The sequence below is a fragment of the Micromys minutus genome, assembly GCF_963924665.1.
Source record: "Micromys minutus genome assembly, chromosome: 2".
NCBI lineage: Eukaryota > Metazoa > Chordata > Mammalia > Rodentia > Muridae > Micromys > Micromys minutus.
In genome coordinates, this window is record NC_137971.1 from 76,935,461 (window position 1) to 76,952,080 (window position 16,620).

At 42.1% G+C, this 16,620-nt stretch overlaps 2 protein-coding genes across 6 annotated transcripts in view; one reads left to right on the top strand and one right to left on the bottom strand.

The window, feature by feature from the left end:
• Nucleotides 1-8,816, top strand: part of DCUN1D3 (defective in cullin neddylation 1 domain containing 3) — a 41,175-nt gene extending 32,359 nt beyond the window's left edge. For all 5 annotated transcript variants that reach the window (XM_080912086.1, XM_080912087.1, XM_080912084.1 and 2 more), the window contains exons 2-3: nucleotides 1,818-2,353; nucleotides 4,076-8,816. In XM_080912086.1, the coding sequence (XP_080768212.1) occupies nucleotides 1,923-2,353; nucleotides 4,076-4,559 (915 nt within the window). In that variant the 5' untranslated portion in view covers nucleotides 1,818-1,922 and the 3' untranslated portion in view covers nucleotides 4,560-8,816. The remainder of the gene's footprint in view (nucleotides 1-1,817; nucleotides 2,354-4,075) is intronic.
• A 3,108-nt stretch (nucleotides 8,817-11,924) lies between these two features.
• Nucleotides 11,925-16,620, bottom strand: part of REXO5 (RNA exonuclease 5) — a gene marked incomplete at its 5' end in the record, with an annotated part of 66,460 nt that continues 61,764 nt past the window's right edge. The window contains 2 exon segments of the mRNA XM_080913011.1: nucleotides 11,925-12,811; nucleotides 16,286-16,404. Coding sequence (XP_080769137.1) covers nucleotides 12,742-12,811; nucleotides 16,286-16,404 — 189 coding nt within the window. The 3' untranslated portion in view covers nucleotides 11,925-12,741.

The window sequence follows — 16,620 nt, forward strand, 5'->3', positions numbered from 1 at the left end:
TGTATGATGGTCTCCAAGAATTAACCCCCTTGCCTTTGGAGACTTCACTTATGGCTTACTACATGCTCAGAGTATGAACAGCCTGTGAGGAGCCATGCTTAGGTCTGTCACTTTTCACAGCCAAAACCTTTTAAGAGTTTCTTTGTGTGTTTTGTTTTGGTTTAAGCAAATTGAAACTGCCTTTCTTTTGAGGGCATGTGTAGACATGTCTTTTGTTTCTGAGGGTGGAGAATAGGACACACCCTTATAGGAGTCTGCCTGACTGCTAGAATGATTGTGGTTCCTTTTAGATGACTATATTCTCTGCTTCCTTTTAGAGAGAATTCCTTTAGACGATAACTCTAGTTTATCCAGGCACTGTCTGGATGCTATTTTGTTTTATTTTTTAAATTTGTTTTTGTTTATTCAGCTTTTCTTAACAACTGCCCTTTGCCCTATTATCAGACTCTTAAGGGAGCTCTGAATTTGCACCAAGAAGGGCCTGGAATGCTCCTTAGAAGCAAGAAGCCCATGTCAGACTGACACTGATTTTTGTCTGGTGTCTGCTTTTCTTGTTACGCTTCTGGCTCCTGATCCATATACTAACAGTCAATGGCGGCCATTGTAAATGGATTTTCTATTATAATAAAATAGTTGACGGTTAAGAACAGTATTGGAAATTGCTTCTGCTTTTGTTCACAAATTTTTAGCAGTTCATATAAAAACTTAGTTTAGTCTTGCTCCATCAGTTTTATCTCTTAGAGATTGTACTGGGCGTGGAGACACACCTTCGTTGGGAAAGTGCCTGAGTGCAGGCTCCATGTAGGTGGGTAGAACAGGGTGGAGCTAGTACACCTGTGTGAATCCAGAGACCCAGCACATTGCACTTTGCTGTTTGGCTAGGGCTCTGCTTGTAGTTTTGATACTTCTTACTTCACCATTAAACCATTATGAGATTACAGGTGGGTTGGATATGGTCGATATCTCCCTATTCCACCAGAATCCAACTTGACAAACCTTCCTTCAGAGTGCAGTTGAGAGGTTACTTTCAGGAGCACAAGTAACCCTAAAATAGCTACAGCACCTTATTGCTGAGGGCTTGATGGAAGCTTCATCAGGGAGTCATGCTTTCAGTTAATTTCCCTTATGTACTATATATATCATCTGCAAGAGGGCAGGGAGGGAGGAGGAATGGTTGCAGTGAGGTGATTGTGATGAGGTGTGGCTCCTTTAACTCTCCTAGATTCCCAGCAAGGAGAGTCACCACTCATTCCATTACCATTTTCATAGATTTAGCTAGCTCTGTATTGTTCTACTCAATTAGTTGCCAAGGCTACCAGGCCAAGGTAATTTATCCTCCAAGGTGTTGCTTGTGTTGTGCTGGGATGAAAAAATTGTAGCGGATCTTTGTTGAAATTTGAGTGTGTAGGTATTAGGTAGAGAACCAGATGATGAACTTGTGGCTTAACTCAGGTCCAGATAACTCTTATGTGAAGGCAAAAGTTGACAAGACAGATTTCCTCTGCAACATTCTGTTAGAACTGTAGTCTTTGATGTGTTCTGCAAATAAATTAGCCTCTTATAACTTACGCTACCTTAAGGATTTTAGGAATGTACCATGCTGTTTCTCCATATGTCCCAAACCACCATATCCAAAGGTAAGCCTCCCACAGAGCTGACTTATAGGAGAGGTAATGGTGAACTGGGGTGAGGTTCTCTCCTTTGGCTCATTGTTAGCTCAGTGAAATAGAGTGGTCGCTGGTGGGCAATTCTGGGATGCAGTGTCTGTGCACCACTCCTCTGCCCAGGAGGGTAACTACTCTGTCATTTCCTTCCAGGTTGGCTGGCTCCTCTAACTGATGGCATGTTGAAGTACATGGGCCAGTGGCAGCGAGGGTATCTAATCCAGAGGGGGCCACTCTAGAGGCCAGGCTACCACCACCATGGGCCAGTGTGTCACCAAGTGCAAGAATCCTTCATCAACCTTGGGCAGTAAGAATGGAGACCGGGACCCTAGCAGCAAGTCACACAGCAGGCGGGGGGCTAGCCACCGTGAGGAACAGGTGCCACCTTGTGGCAAACCAGCTGGGGATATTCTTGTCAATGGGACCAAGAAAGCAGAGGCTGCCACTGAGGCCTGCCAGTTGCCAACTTCTTCTGGAGATGCTGGGAGGGAGTCCAAGACCAATGCTGAGGAGTCTTCCTTGCAGAGGTTGGAAGAACTATTCCGGCGCTATAAGGATGAGCGGGAGGATGCAATTTTGGAGGAAGGCATGGAGCGCTTTTGCAATGACCTATGTGTTGATCCTACGGAATTTCGAGTGCTGCTCTTGGCCTGGAAGTTCCAGGCTGCTACCATGTGCAAATTCACCAGGTTAGTCACAGATGCTTTTGTGTCAGGAAGGGACCAGAGGAGGAAAGCATGACATTGGGTAGTGGTACCCTAGGACAGAACTGGAATGGTTTCATAGGTTTGGGGCAAATAAATGGTCTCCATCCCTTTCTGGCTCTCTTCTCTAAGCTTAAGTGTTGAATTGTAGTTCTAGTCCACATAACTCCTAGACTCTCCTAAGGAATTAATTTTTCTATTATGTGTCCGAAACTTATAGCAGAACTGCTGAGTATTTCTCCAGGTAGGTAAGACCCAGAGATTTGTATCTCTGTAAAGCTTCCTTGTCTGGTATGTGTTGTTGTGTTTTCCTCACAGAATAAAGTGCTGCCTGATAAGGTCTCATTTGGACTCATAAAAGCACTACCAGTTACTGGACACCGAGCCTCTGCCTAAAATTAAGCAAGAACTAAGCTGCTCAGAACTTGTCTCTTCCCCCTTCACTTGTTTGTAGTCTGCCAGGCACTTAGGTGTCCATAGACTGTCTCTGGGGATTCACCTCTACCACTCTTGGAGTTCTCAGCTTGCTTCCTTAAGCCAGGCCTGTGTGCAGCGCAGACAGCCGGCCCCAGTTATCAAGTAGCAGCTGCACAATTTGTCAAACTTATGTATCCATATTTGGGTTCTTTGTATGGCAGGGTAATGGCAGGCCATGGTTTAAAGGCTGCAGGGTTATGAACTGACTATTATTTTTAAGACAAAGTCTCACCATATAGCCCTCGTGGTCTGGAACTAGATATATAGAGCAAGGTGACCTCAGGTTCTGCCTGCCTCTTGAGTGCTCGGATTAAAGGTGTGAGCCACCATACCTGGCCTGTCAGAAGGAATTTTAAAACCCAGCTAATTCATATGACCTGCTCAGTATATCACATGCCTCACCACCACAGTCCCTGAGATAACCAGTGTGAAACCCTGTTACAAACTGCAAAGTGCTGTATACATGTTAAGAAGTACATGTGCAGCTGGGTGTGGTGGTACCTGTCTGTAATCCCAGCCCCCAGGAGGCCGAGGCACAAGGGTAGAAAATTCAAGGCTAGGATGGGCTACATAGTGAGATCCTAGCTCATAAAATAGCAACCAAAAATAGTTTTAAAAAATTTAACCACATAGTTTTAGTAGTGTGTATGTGCAGGTGCATGTGTGCTATGCTTTAAATGTGAAGGGGCCAGAGGACAACTTGAGGGAGTTAGTTTTTTAGGCTCTTGGGATCAATCAGGTTATCATTCTTGGTGGCAAGTACATTTATCCACTGAGCCATCTTGCCATGCCCCCAAAGGCACATTTGTTGTTGTTTTTCCACTTTATTTTGTTTTATATGTATGGGTGTCTTGTTTGAATTGTATCTCTGGTGTGCATGCCTGGTATCCTCAGAAGCCAGAAAAGTGTGTTATATCCCCTGGATTAACAGGTAGTTATGAGTTGCCATGTAGGTTGGGAGAATTAAACTGGGCTTTATCTATCTACCTACCCATCCATCTAACTACCCACCCACCCATCTATCTAGTTTTGAGGCAAGGCCTGACTGTACGTACAGCCTTAGCTGGCCGTAGTAAACTGGCTGGCCTAGAGCTTGAGATTCTGTCTCTGCCTTCCGAGGGGTAGGGCTGGGGGTGGGTGTTAGCTGCTGTTACAGTGCTGTGCTGTCTTGCCTCATCATATACTGCATCATTTTTACTTATTAATCATATCTTTTTCTACCTGTCACAGGAAGGAGTTTTTTGATGGCTGTAAAGCAATAAGTGCAGACAGCATTGATGGAATCTGTGCACGGTTCCCTAGCCTCTTAACAGAAGCCAAACAAGAAGATAAATTCAAGGATCTCTACCGGTTTACATTTCAGTTTGGCCTGGACTCTGAAGAAGGGCAGCGGTCACTGCACCGTGAAATAGCCATTGCCCTGTGGAAATTAGTATTTACACAGAACAATCCTCCAGTATTGGACCAGTGGCTAAATTTCCTAACAGAGAACCCTTCGGGAATCAAGGGCATCTCCCGGGACACTTGGAACATGTTTCTTAACTTCACTCAGGTGATTGGCCCTGACCTCAGCAACTACAGTGAAGATGAGGCCTGGCCGAGTCTCTTTGATACCTTTGTGGAGTGGGAAATGGAGAGAAGGAAAAGAGAAGCGGAAGGGAGAGGTGCACTCAGCTCAGGGCCCGAGGGCTTGTGTCCAGAAGAACAGACTTAGCCGCTCTGTTCCAGGAGCAGCACCGAGGATCTGCCTGCTGCCCTGCAGCCAAGTGAGGAATTGGACCTTTCTGGAAATTACTGAAGATCCGGATATTTTCTACTTTACACCTTTCTCTGCCTTGTATTTGAAAGGGCTCTAAAATGCTGTATCATGTTTTAGGCACTTTCTTCATTTTTTTGGGGGGGTTATTTTGGTTATTTCTTTTTTGGGGTGGGAAATCCCCCAAAATATTTGAACCTGGCTACATGTTGTGTACCTTTTTTTGAAGCCTTCAGATAGAATAAGCCTGCCATTTCTTGCACAACTTTATTAGATTTGTCCTGTTTTTGTGGGGGGTGTAGGCCCGGGTTGGGGAGTGGGACTGTTAGGTTGATTAACATTACAAAATGATACAGTGCCAGATCTCAGTTTTGCATATTATTTTTCAGGGCAGGTCTGTACTGTGTGTAGTGCTGTTTACATGGTTGAATTTAGGTTGTAATAATTATTTTAAAAGATTTACACAGATATGAATATAGCAGTGTTAACTGTTAGCCGCATTGCATTAATTTCCAGACAGTTTGGAGCTCTTGGAGAGCCAAGGCCAAGGCCAGTCAAGAGCATTTGCAGTCTGACACCCCACCCCATCCCGTTAAGCTAATTTATCCAAAGCCCCATCTCCCTCACTTCTTGCTCATTCCTTCTCTGACCTATTGCATTTCATGTTTAACTTATCCATCAACATGCTGTACCTGTCAGTCAAGTGAGCAGTTTTGTTTTGTTAGAACACATTGTACTGAAAACCACTTAAGCATTGAATGCAGAGAAAGCAGTGCTACCTCAGTTTTGCTGGAAGTAGACTTCTTTGATAGTTTTCTTTGATGTTTTTGTATTTTCATGTCATAAGTGGAAATACTTAATCCCCACCCCTACCCCCTTTTCATTTGCCTTGGAGCCAAAGTTTCCGTTCTGGGTGGTGAGAGAAGTGTGCCTGCCAGCCAGCTGTGGCATGAGCTCTGCTTCAAACCGTTTCTTCTTTAGTTTTTGCTGAGTATCATTAGCTTACTTGTCTGGCAAGTGCAGAAGCCTGAGACTGGCCTGAACTCTGCCAAACAAATTATCCACATGTATTGAATCATTAAATGTGTGCCCTCTCCCTCTTTGCTGCGCCCATGTTGTCACTTGACCCCCAGGAGTTATTTATTATCTTTTTGTTAATGTCAAGCTCATTTGGGGTAATGTGATGACTGTTTAGGTTTACATGACCCTCTTCTTTCCCTTACCCCCAGATATGTATATATACATATATAAGATATGTATATATTTTACCTTTATAAAATATATATATACACATATATGTATCTATATCCCTTTGTTTGTCTGCTAAAACTGGCCATGAAAGAGGGAGCTGCCTTCAATCTGTAGTTTAAGAAGATGCCAGGGAGCATCATAAATGGAGGCTGTTGTATGCTAATTTAGACTTTTTCCACTAAAAAGAACATGAATGAATTTGCTCACAGGAAACAGGAACCAATCCTCTAGACTCCATGCTCACTCTACAAGGCCAGCTTTGGTCAAGCTGCCACTGGGGCCTGAAGCGCTGACTTTGTCCTACCTTGTTCCACTAGAGGACCATCTTGATAATTTCCCCTTAAAAATATCCTCAAAAGTGTACTGGAAGGTGGGTGGCAGGAGCTTGTACAGTTCAGCTTCCAACATTTCGGAACAGATTTTAAAGGGAATCTTTTAATAAATAAAAGTTACAAAAATATTTATACTCTTGATACAATGAAAAAGTGTCTATTAAATATTTGGAGTTTTCTCCCTTGATTAGTCTGCCCTAAATCCTGGGTAAGAATTGCATGCTTTGAGTTCTTCATGAGTCTTAGAGCTCTGGGCACTTATCTCTATAAAGATGACTATTTAAGGAGATGACAGTCATATTTCCTGAAGTTGGTACTGACACAGTGAACATTTTTGTAAGCCTCACAGTTGTCCATCTTGAGGGATGAGATGATGAAAATCAGCCACAGACTTAAGATAGTGCTGGAAGACCCAAGTGGCTCTTGGGCCAGATGTGCCTCTTTTCCTAACCAGAATAAGATGAAGTCTTTTAAGTAAGAATCCAGGAGCCCAGCAGTTTCTGAGGGCACAGCTACATTACAGCATTTGGATCAGATCTCATCTAGCCAGCTAGTTGTTCCTAATTCAGGATTAGGTAGAAGTCCAGTGAGGGAAGAAGAGGAGTTAGGTAAGTAAGACTTTCTGTCCCAGATAAGAAAGGGTGGGTGTACGGTGGGGAAGTGCCAAGAGAGGGAGTCTGCCAAGGGCCCCATGGACTCAAGGAACTAGATTCCTTCTCCGCTGAGTAGGCTTTTCTTTTTAACTGCTCAGTTTCTCCAACCCCAATGCCTGCACCCCAGCCCCCAGTCATTTAGAAATTGTGATTATATTTTCAATCATCTGTTGTTGAGAAACCAGAGGAATAGTCAGGGAGGGACTTTGGGTTCTCTGTGCAGTAGTTTTGTTTTGCCAAGAGATTCTCAGTGATGTGTAAGGTTTGTAGTTAACACTTCTGGGAAACAAAAAGCCTCTGTTTCACTCAACCTCAGATAGGCTTGCTGCTTACTGGGTGAATGAGCAGTGGCTGGGAGCCAAATTGCCCCTCAGGTAAGCTAACTTTGTGACTTGGGTGATGTGGGCAGGTGCGATATGTGGGTGTCAGTTTGAAATTCTGCAATGTCTAAGCATTACTACAGAAGGAATATGTTGGAAATTGCTTACTTTGGGCAAGTGACTTTTTTGAGTTTCCATGGTATTCCTTTAGTAATGTATTAGCAAGCTGGTATGAGATAAAAAAGTTACTTTATTGAATTCTTTCCCCTAGTCTTCCTTGCCAGATTTGAATGTATCATTCTTAATGACACTTTGCTGTACTCAGCAACTCTCTCTTCACTGTGGCAGATGTGCCAACGTGTGTTGGGTCCAGAAGTCTGTATGTACCCATCTGATAAAGAAGTCTCCAAAGCTGGCTGATAATCCAAATTTCAGCCAAAGCTTTGGGCCAAGGGAAAGATTGTGTAAAGCAGTACTGCTCATATTAGATAGACACAGAATTAAGAATTAAGTTGCACACAGAACTAGCCTGAAACAGTACTTTCTCCTAGGATCTGGTTGTCCAAAAATTAACAAAGCGGAAGATGTGTGTATTGGAATGTATAGTCTGCTGTATTTTAAAGTGGGGTCTTCAGTGCAGCAGGTAGTTAGTTATAGTTATGTAAGGAATGGAAAGAGAACTACTGTTCAACAGTTTTTATCTCGCCGCCCCCTCGGCCCCCTTCTTTAGACTTCTTAATCTCCTGTTTATGTTAGGATGGCTAGTGATGACCTAAACATCTTGTAACTGACAAAGGTCTCATTTAGAGGACTGAAGCAGCATTTAGCTTAAATACTTGAAAGGACAAAATTTTCAAAAGATGTTGATTAGGATTATTTAAGGTCATGTGACATTTATCTTTTCTTCTGGGTCATGTAGAGGGTAAGTTCTTGATACACTCCTATTTAGAGTTTATTTCTTTGGTAAGCTGTAGTTGCAGCCCATAACAGTTTGACCTGGCCCAGGACTACATGCTGGGGATGTTCACCAGGAGTCCCCCACCCCATTCCCTCCTTTTTTCCCAAAGAAGGATGCTCGAGCATTGGGGACAGATGCTGAAGTGGCTTCATTAGCTGAAGAATCCAGTTCTTATTCGGGTTGGGGCATCATGTTCTGTTTCAGAAACCCAGCCTGCTCTCATAGACACCTACTTCCATCACATATCCCGAGCACTGCCAAAAGAAGCCATTCAGCAGCTGCTGTTTTTCTCTCAGCACAAATATATTTGCTACAGAAGAATTATCCTTTCTCAGTCCTCAGAATCTGATTAACTACTCTTCCCTGCTGCACTGAATATGGTTCTAGGTTTGGAGAGGGAAGAGCAATAGGCAAACAGGGCTTGGATGAGTTGGTCTTGCATATATCCTGTGTTAAGCCACTGAGGTGATGAATCCACTACTCATGTGACCTTTGTGTGGATCCCTCTTGGTTTGTGACCAGCATACGTTTCTTGAGGCTGTACAAACTTGACAAAAGTTAATACTTTTGTATTCTCTGCACTGTTGCACTCTTCAAATAGCCCCCTGAATATTAACTTGATATACACATTTTTGTCTTTGATGTCTACAGTATTTTTTTTAATTGAAGGTTATCTGCTGTTGGATTCAATAAATTTGTTTACCTAACTATTGATATTTCTGCAGAAAAAAAAACTGGATTTATTCTGAGGTAGTTCCATTGGAAACCTTTACCAATGTGATGCTACACTGTATTAACAACTTGGGAAAAGGACCCATGTAGGAGTCTTGCTTCAAACACATGTTGACCTCCGTGCACATGAATGCTTGCTTATATGTCCACTACTGAAATCATCTTTCTGAAGTACCGAAGTTCCCATGAAAAATGAAAAGGCAGTTTTGAGCTCTGTGTTAAATGTATGGGTGATTCCTAGGTCCAATCAGGCTTGTAGTGACTATATTTTTTTCCATCTGCAAAATAAAGGCATATCCATCGGTGTTAGGATTTAAGAAAAAGCCTATGAAACACCCATGATACCTCGTAGTGCTGAACCATAAGCTTCCTTAGAGTTCATCAAAAAGACGTTAAATACATTTTGGGGGGAGGCACAGTTGTGTGGGGGATGATATTTGATCTTTCTTTCATCACTTAGTGGAGTGGGGATTAGATAAGCCTTTTTGAGTTGGGAAGGGCTTATAAGCTTGACTACACTCCCTAGAAAACCTGTAGTTTACCCTTGCAACACAATCCTCTCATTGACTCCTGAGCTTGTTTCTTCTGGGTGTTGTCCCAGAAGATAGGACTTCACAGATTGGAGAGTAGTAGAGTTGAAAGGAAGACAGCCAACTGAACATTAGCAGAGTGGTGAATGGATTACAAGATGATAAAATTCTATTTTCAATTAAAATGGTTGGCAAATAATTTTTATACAGTTACCAGATGAGCTTAATTGCATGTGGAATGCACTTCTACCAAGAAAGTATGCTAAACAGTAGTACAAAGGGATAGAGAAGAGTCACTTAATTCTGGCCTCTGGCCTCTTCTATCAAATCCTCAAAGCAGATGGCTAGGTTGGCTCTGGAAGTCATCTCTCTAGGCCTGGGTTTTGACCCAAATTATAAAAGAAACAAAAGGGGTAGTTGGATAAACTTACCTATAAATGAGAGGAAGCTGCTATATGTCAAGGTAGTGTCAGGAAGAATAAAGGTCAAATCATTAGAAATATGATTGGCCAGTGAATTCTTAAACTGATCCCTGAATCAACCAGTACTTTAAATTACAAGATTGCCATGCCTTAAAAAGCAGACTAGAAGCACATTTTTGTTTCTCTGTGTAGCCCTGCCTATCCTGGGACTCACTTTGTAGACTAAGCTGGCCTCAAACTCAGATCCGACTGCCTCTACCTTTGAGAGCCGGGATTAAAGGCATGTGCTACTACTACCACTCAGCCTAGAAGTACTGACAAAAGGACACCATATTTGGTCCATAAGAAGCTCTTGAAAAGTCAACATGGCTTCACAACAGAACAGGCAACAGATACATACCAGCCATTAAAGGAAATCTGGTCAAGAAGCTTCTGAAAAGTTGATGTCAATGTAAATGGTGCTCCAGAAAATAGTAGTTGAATGCATCTCACAGTGGCAAAGATGTGAGGTAACTGTGCAAGGACATATCTGCAGCTTCTGAGTCAACAAAATAGTGTTTTAGAAACTGAGTTATATTACTGTATTATAGAGCTATTTGAAAAATCTGAATAATGACAGAAAAACCTAAGCTTGTAAAATACTGGCAGTCATTGATTCTGGGTAGTTAAATGTGTCTTTTTATTTTCCAAACTTATACTGACTTTCCTATTTATTTTACAAGAGGTCATTTTCAGAGGATCAAGGAAATAAAAACAAATGTAGCTTAGTGTTCTGAAGAATCTCAATATGGGCACAGGAATTTCAAAACCCAAATTGAGTTTTGTAAAAACCTCTTGAGTTGCCTTTTCCCCAAGACTGCTCCTTGGGCAGCTGTCTTGGCAGCTCAGCATTGGCTGCCTAGAAGGGTGTGGGAGGAACAATGTACAAACGCACGTATGAATGGAATGTGTGTTTTGCAAGAAGCCAAGTTGGCAGCTTTGGTTTCCAAAAGGTGGGAGCATCAGCTGGAAGAACATAGTGTGCAGAATTCTCAGAGGCTTATGGGCCAGGTCCATTTCTTCAGTTTTGCAGTTGGGGCCTGGAGGAAACCCTCATCCATTCTAAAGCAAATAGCCTTGCTGAGTTTTGGGAGCTAGAGGAGTGCCTTAGGTTCAGAGTGCCTTAATGGCTTCTTGGAACAGTTTGCAAAATAGCCTAATGATTGCCACTTACTGTTCACTTATGCTGGACTTTTGCTAATTTACTTTCCTAACAGCATGAAGTAGGTTCTCATCTCCCATCTTAAGCAGGGTCTCATAGGAAAATAGTTCCCATTTACTGCTATTCTTGACATGTTCCACAAATGGAACTTTAAAGTCTCATACTTATTAGAAGTACGTATTTCCTCATCTTCTACAGCTGTGGAAATGAACTCAGAATGACCCAATCACAGAGCAGCAGAGCTAACCTAGGCCTGTCCATGTCCAGGAGAGGCAATGTCTTTCAGGACAAGAGCTGCGAGGGATAGGTATCAATTGAACCCCAGCTGAAAAAGAAACTCAAGTTAGCATGAGACACGTTTCCTCCTGTGGAGGGACTCCCAGAAACTGTGTCGATTTCACATCAAACTTTGGTGCTTGGTTCCACTTAGGGCTACCTTTAAGGGTTAAATATTGCTTAAGTGCCAAACTTTATAAGTAATATTGCTGAATTTTAAACAAACAGGGCCTCTCTATGTAGCTTTGGTGCCCTGGCTTTCAGACTTAGATTCCACCCACCTCTGCCTCCACAATGCATGCACCACCAAGCCTACATGGGTTATGTTGTTTTGTTTTTAGTACTTAACCTCACACATCCAAGCCTTTTATAAAACATGATTTACCAGTCATATTAATCATAGAGAAACACTGTTAACATCCTGGCATATAGCATTCCAGGCTGGGTTCCGGTTGTATACATAGCTTTGTATTCCCCTGTACATGAGGAATGAAAACTATAGCACTGCTCTATACTCCATGCACAACTATGAACTCTATTTATCTCCATCATAAATTCTGAAAGCCCAGTGAGGTGGCAAATGCTTTTGATCCCAGAAGGCAGAGGCAGGTGGATCTCTTTAAGTTTAAGGCTGGCACAGTCTACATGGTGTTCCAGGATAGCCAGGTCAGCTACATAAAGTGAGACCCTGTCTCAAAAAAAATAATTTTATGAGATACTAGCATCTCTGTGAACCAAGTATTCAACTTAAATTGAACAACCTAATGAAACAGCTAGGATTTCAGGGGGCACATGTGCACACACTTGTAATAACCCTATGGCATCTGCTTTATGTCTTTTTTTTTTTTTTTAACACAAGCAAGCATCTTATTACTCTAACTTCTAACTGGAATTATAGGATCTGTTTTTGAGTTTGAAGTTTCCAGTTTCCAGGTGCTGCCCTGGTCTGATGGGGACACCTGCTGGTGAGGGGTGATGCTGCAGCTGGACCCCAAGTAAGGATTCCCAAGCATTGGGTTTCAAGTGGGTTTTGACTACAAAGCTAAGAGTCTTCCACTATCTTTGCTCTTGTCAGATGTTTTGTTTAGCCTTTCTCCCCATGCCCTCTCTTTTTTACAGATGCCAAGGAATCAATAGTTTAGCCAGTTACATGATAAACTGGCTGATTTTCTTCTCTTGGTCTCTGTTATGTGTCATTTAATGATAGTGCTACAGGAACCAATCAGTACCTGTAAATAAACCCAAACACAAAATACTCATCTCCCTCCTCACAATGTCTAAGAGGAGGAAATGTTTTGAGTTTTAGGCATTTATTGGACTTTGGAACATGACAATATACTTTAGTGGGTATCCCAACTTTTTAGCAAAGCAAGGAGAGGCTTGCCATCATCTTGAAAGGGCTGCAGCCTGGACACATTCTCTGCATGTGAACTGGCACTAGGAAAGTGTGGAGAGACTCACACTCTCATGCCTGGGTGTCACTTTCCTCTTCTTTTATTTTCATCAGTCCTAGGCCAGGGTGTGACCCAAAAGTGCTGCAATAAATAAAAACAAAGACATGTTTGGGTTTTGTTTCTTTTTTGCCTTTTGCGAGTCAGGTTTTTCTCTGCGTGCAGCTTTGACCACACAGTTAACTTACTCTGTAGAGCAGGCTGGCCTCAAACCCACCGAGTTCCACCTGCCTCTGCCTCCTGAGTGCTGAGATTAAAGGTGTGTAAGTTTTTTTAAGTAGGCACGAGCCACATATAAGAGGCAGCTTTTGGAAGCTGCCTGCAGGAGGAGCTCAGTGAAGAAGTCTGATTCATACCCTAGCTCTGCAGCTTAAGAGATCAAGAGCATATTTCAGACATCCACTTTTTCAAAAAAAATATAAAGCTCTAAAGTGTCTTAAGTTACTGTGTATACCATGGTTTAAAGAAGCATAGTAATAACCAGCATTCACCGGGCACTTCTTACAAATCAAGTATGACAGTTTTAAATACTTGCCTTTTTAGTACTTAAAAGCAGCCCAATGGTACAAGAATTCTTCCCATATCCCAAGGAAAAGCTCAGATAGAACTTGTTTAAGCCATGCAGTAGCAAATACCAGCCAGGTTTGTGATAAAAATCTATCCTCAGAGTCCCTAGAAACTAGTGTTACTCTCTTCATTTTACTTAAAAGACTTTGTTAGCGCTATCTGAAAATCTTTCTATTCTTTAATATCTGAGGTGTCATCGGATACCTGTTAGTTCACTCCCACCTTACTCGGTTAAGAGCTAATGGAGCTTTTTGATACAAGACAGGTAGAAAATGAGCAAAATGGTTAACTTGCTATGTAGTAAGTACTAGCCCTTTATGCATGTCTCTGGAGTCAGATATTATGGTTCAAAGCCTGATTAGTCACACTTACTAGTTGTGTGACCTTGGTAAATTACTTAGAGGCATTACCACAATGTTTGTGCTAAGTAAGAATTTGAATAATTTAATTCTGACCTATGTATGTAGCACAGTACTTTCTTATTAAGAATGACAGATCCCATGTGCCAGTCTAGTGAGTCTTCTGGATCGTTGCCCACCTGCACCAAACCAAACCTGTGGGCTTAGACTGGATTAAATACCCTGTGTACTGGCCCAGTCTGCTGAGTCTCTAGGACTCTTGCCTGCCTCTACTAACCTCAGTCTCATTGCCTAGCCATTGTCCTGCCTAACTCCAGTGAGTATCCTGAATACTCTTATCTGATATACGCTTATCTACCTGCCCTGTTCCTAAGCCTCAGGCCCACTGTTAGTAACACACTCTATATTCCCGTCTTAGCCTATTGAGTACCTAAGACCCTGGCTCACCAATTAGCTCAGCTTGTACAACAGCTATTCATCCCATTTACATTTCATGCTTACCACTGAATTGGAGTCATCCCTGTTCATCTAATCTAAAATCAACATTCAGTATTTGAAGGATTGACTACCAACTCTTGATACCTGATCTGAATCCTGCTAAACTTGGACAACAAGAACAAAAACTTCCAATCAACAAAGATAGCCTAGAATCGGACATACAGCCAACAAAATTGTCTCCATGACCAAGTCACATTGCAAAAAACATAAATATCAAAAACTAAGACATATCTCCCTCCAAACCCATAACTCCTATAGAAATGTTCCCTAATAAAAAGCTACCTTGGATGCAATTTAAAAATTCATAAACACCATCAAAGAATTCAAAGAGTTTACAGAAAACAACAGTAAACAACTCGAGGAACTTAAGAGGATTAGAATAAATCCAAGAAAACACATGGCTGAATGAAATGATAAGACAGTTCAAGATCTGAAAACTAAATTCAGTAAAAGGTAGAAATAATGAAACTGAAAAAGCCAATAATCCAATTTTAGGTCTCACAGGAAAGCCTTACCAGCAGAATGGATCAAGAGAACATGTGACTTGAAGATAAAGGCGTTAAGGCTGGAGAGATGCTCAGTGGTTATGAGCATTCACGCTCTTGCAGAGGACCCAGTTCAGTTCTCAGTTCCCAGATCACGCAGCTCACAACTGTCTAGCTCCAGAGGATCTGCAGCGCTCTCTCCCTCTCCCTCCCTTTCTCCCCCCCCCCCCCCCCCCCGTCTCTCCTCTCTCTCTCTCTCTCTCTCTCTCTCTCTCTCTCTCTCTCTCTCTCTCTCTCTCTCTCTCTCTCTCTCTCTCTCTCTCTCTCTCTCTCTCTCTCTCTCTCACACACACACACACACACACACACACATAAAAATAATTAGGCTACACATGTAAAGCATATGAAAATTAACAAACTACACGAAAGGAACATAAGCCATGAGAAGTCCAAATCTAGCCAGATGTGGTGGCATACATCTTTAGTCACAACAGCCAGGACGATGTAGACAGAACCTGCCTCAAAACCCAAAAGAGACCAAATTTACAAACCATAGGCATAGATGAAGACCAGGAATCCCAAGTTAATGACACAGATCAGAACATCAACAATATAAGAGAAAACTCCCTTAAACTAAAGGGATATTACCTAAACTATTATTTGTTGCTCAATATCTCCTAGAATATCAGAGTCTTGAGATACTTTTAATTTTTGACATAGGCCTAAAGTCCGTATGTGGCTGAGGCTGGCTTTCAATTCCTTATTCTCCTGTCTCTATGTTCCAGGTGCTGAGATTACACAGTCTGAGATGGCAATATGGCCTGTTGATCTGAGCACATGCATGCAATCCCCAGATAAATGAATAATACAACAAAGAAAAACTTAGAATAGTTCAATCATTTTCTAGCTACTCCAAAAAGCTCTCTGTGTCTCTCTTTTCTGGCATGTGTGTGCACGCACACACACACACTCATCTCAGAACTGCACTCTATATTTTAGGATTTAACATTAATTTTTCTTTTAAGTATTTATCATACTTTATGTTTTAAAGGATCCCTCACAGAAGAATTTCATTTCAGACATTTTTTTTTCAATGTACCCCAGGACTGGCTTTGAACTCAATCTTGCTTCAGTCTTTCAACTGCCATGGTTATAGGTGTGCACCATCTTCCCAGCTAGCTTGGCCACTTGTTAAAAATGTGTACTAGGAGCTAAAACCAGACCCACACAGACTGTGTCAGTATTTGTTAGATTTAAAATGAGAAAGTTTAAAATTATTGCGCTTCAAAAGCAAAGATAGCAATGAGGCAAAGAATAGGGAAGTGAAGAACATACTTCTAATGTGCAGAGAGGGTAGGCCTGACAACAGCTAAGCCTCAGCCCTGTGATAGGACACTGTCCATTAGGTGCCTATTCCTTACTTCAGACTAGATGGCCTAAGCCTTTGAAAGGTGATGCACTGTATCAGAAATACCAATAAGTTTAAGCACACATGAAATAATAGGAAAGTAATGTCTGGCAGTGAGAACTGTGATAAGAACCTATGTAAATCCTCATTATGTGCTTAGACATTTTTCAACTAAAGGTCTTCCCTGGGAACAGCTAAATTCCAAGAGTCAGAATCATGAGGATAACACATCAAACCTTACTTCTTGGTTTCTGGCAGTAGGATGAGGCAGAAGGTGCCTGGGCTCAGGCTGTGGTAGAGTTTTTCAATCCTCCGGCTCCAGTGCCAGGCTATTAGCTTTGGGTGGTTCGCCTTCAGAGTCTAGGACCAAAGTCATATATCAACACTTAGCCTTCTGTTCACCTCTAGAACAATTGTAGCACTTTCTCAGGTTCTAAAGCCACAGAAAGCTCTGGAACAAAAAAACTGTATGAAACTGCAGCTCACTCTAAAAACCTCAAGTGCTTAGGACCATTGTGGCAGAGGGAAGCTGCCGTTGATTCTTTCAAGTGCTCTTCCAAAAGGGTCCTAAGATAG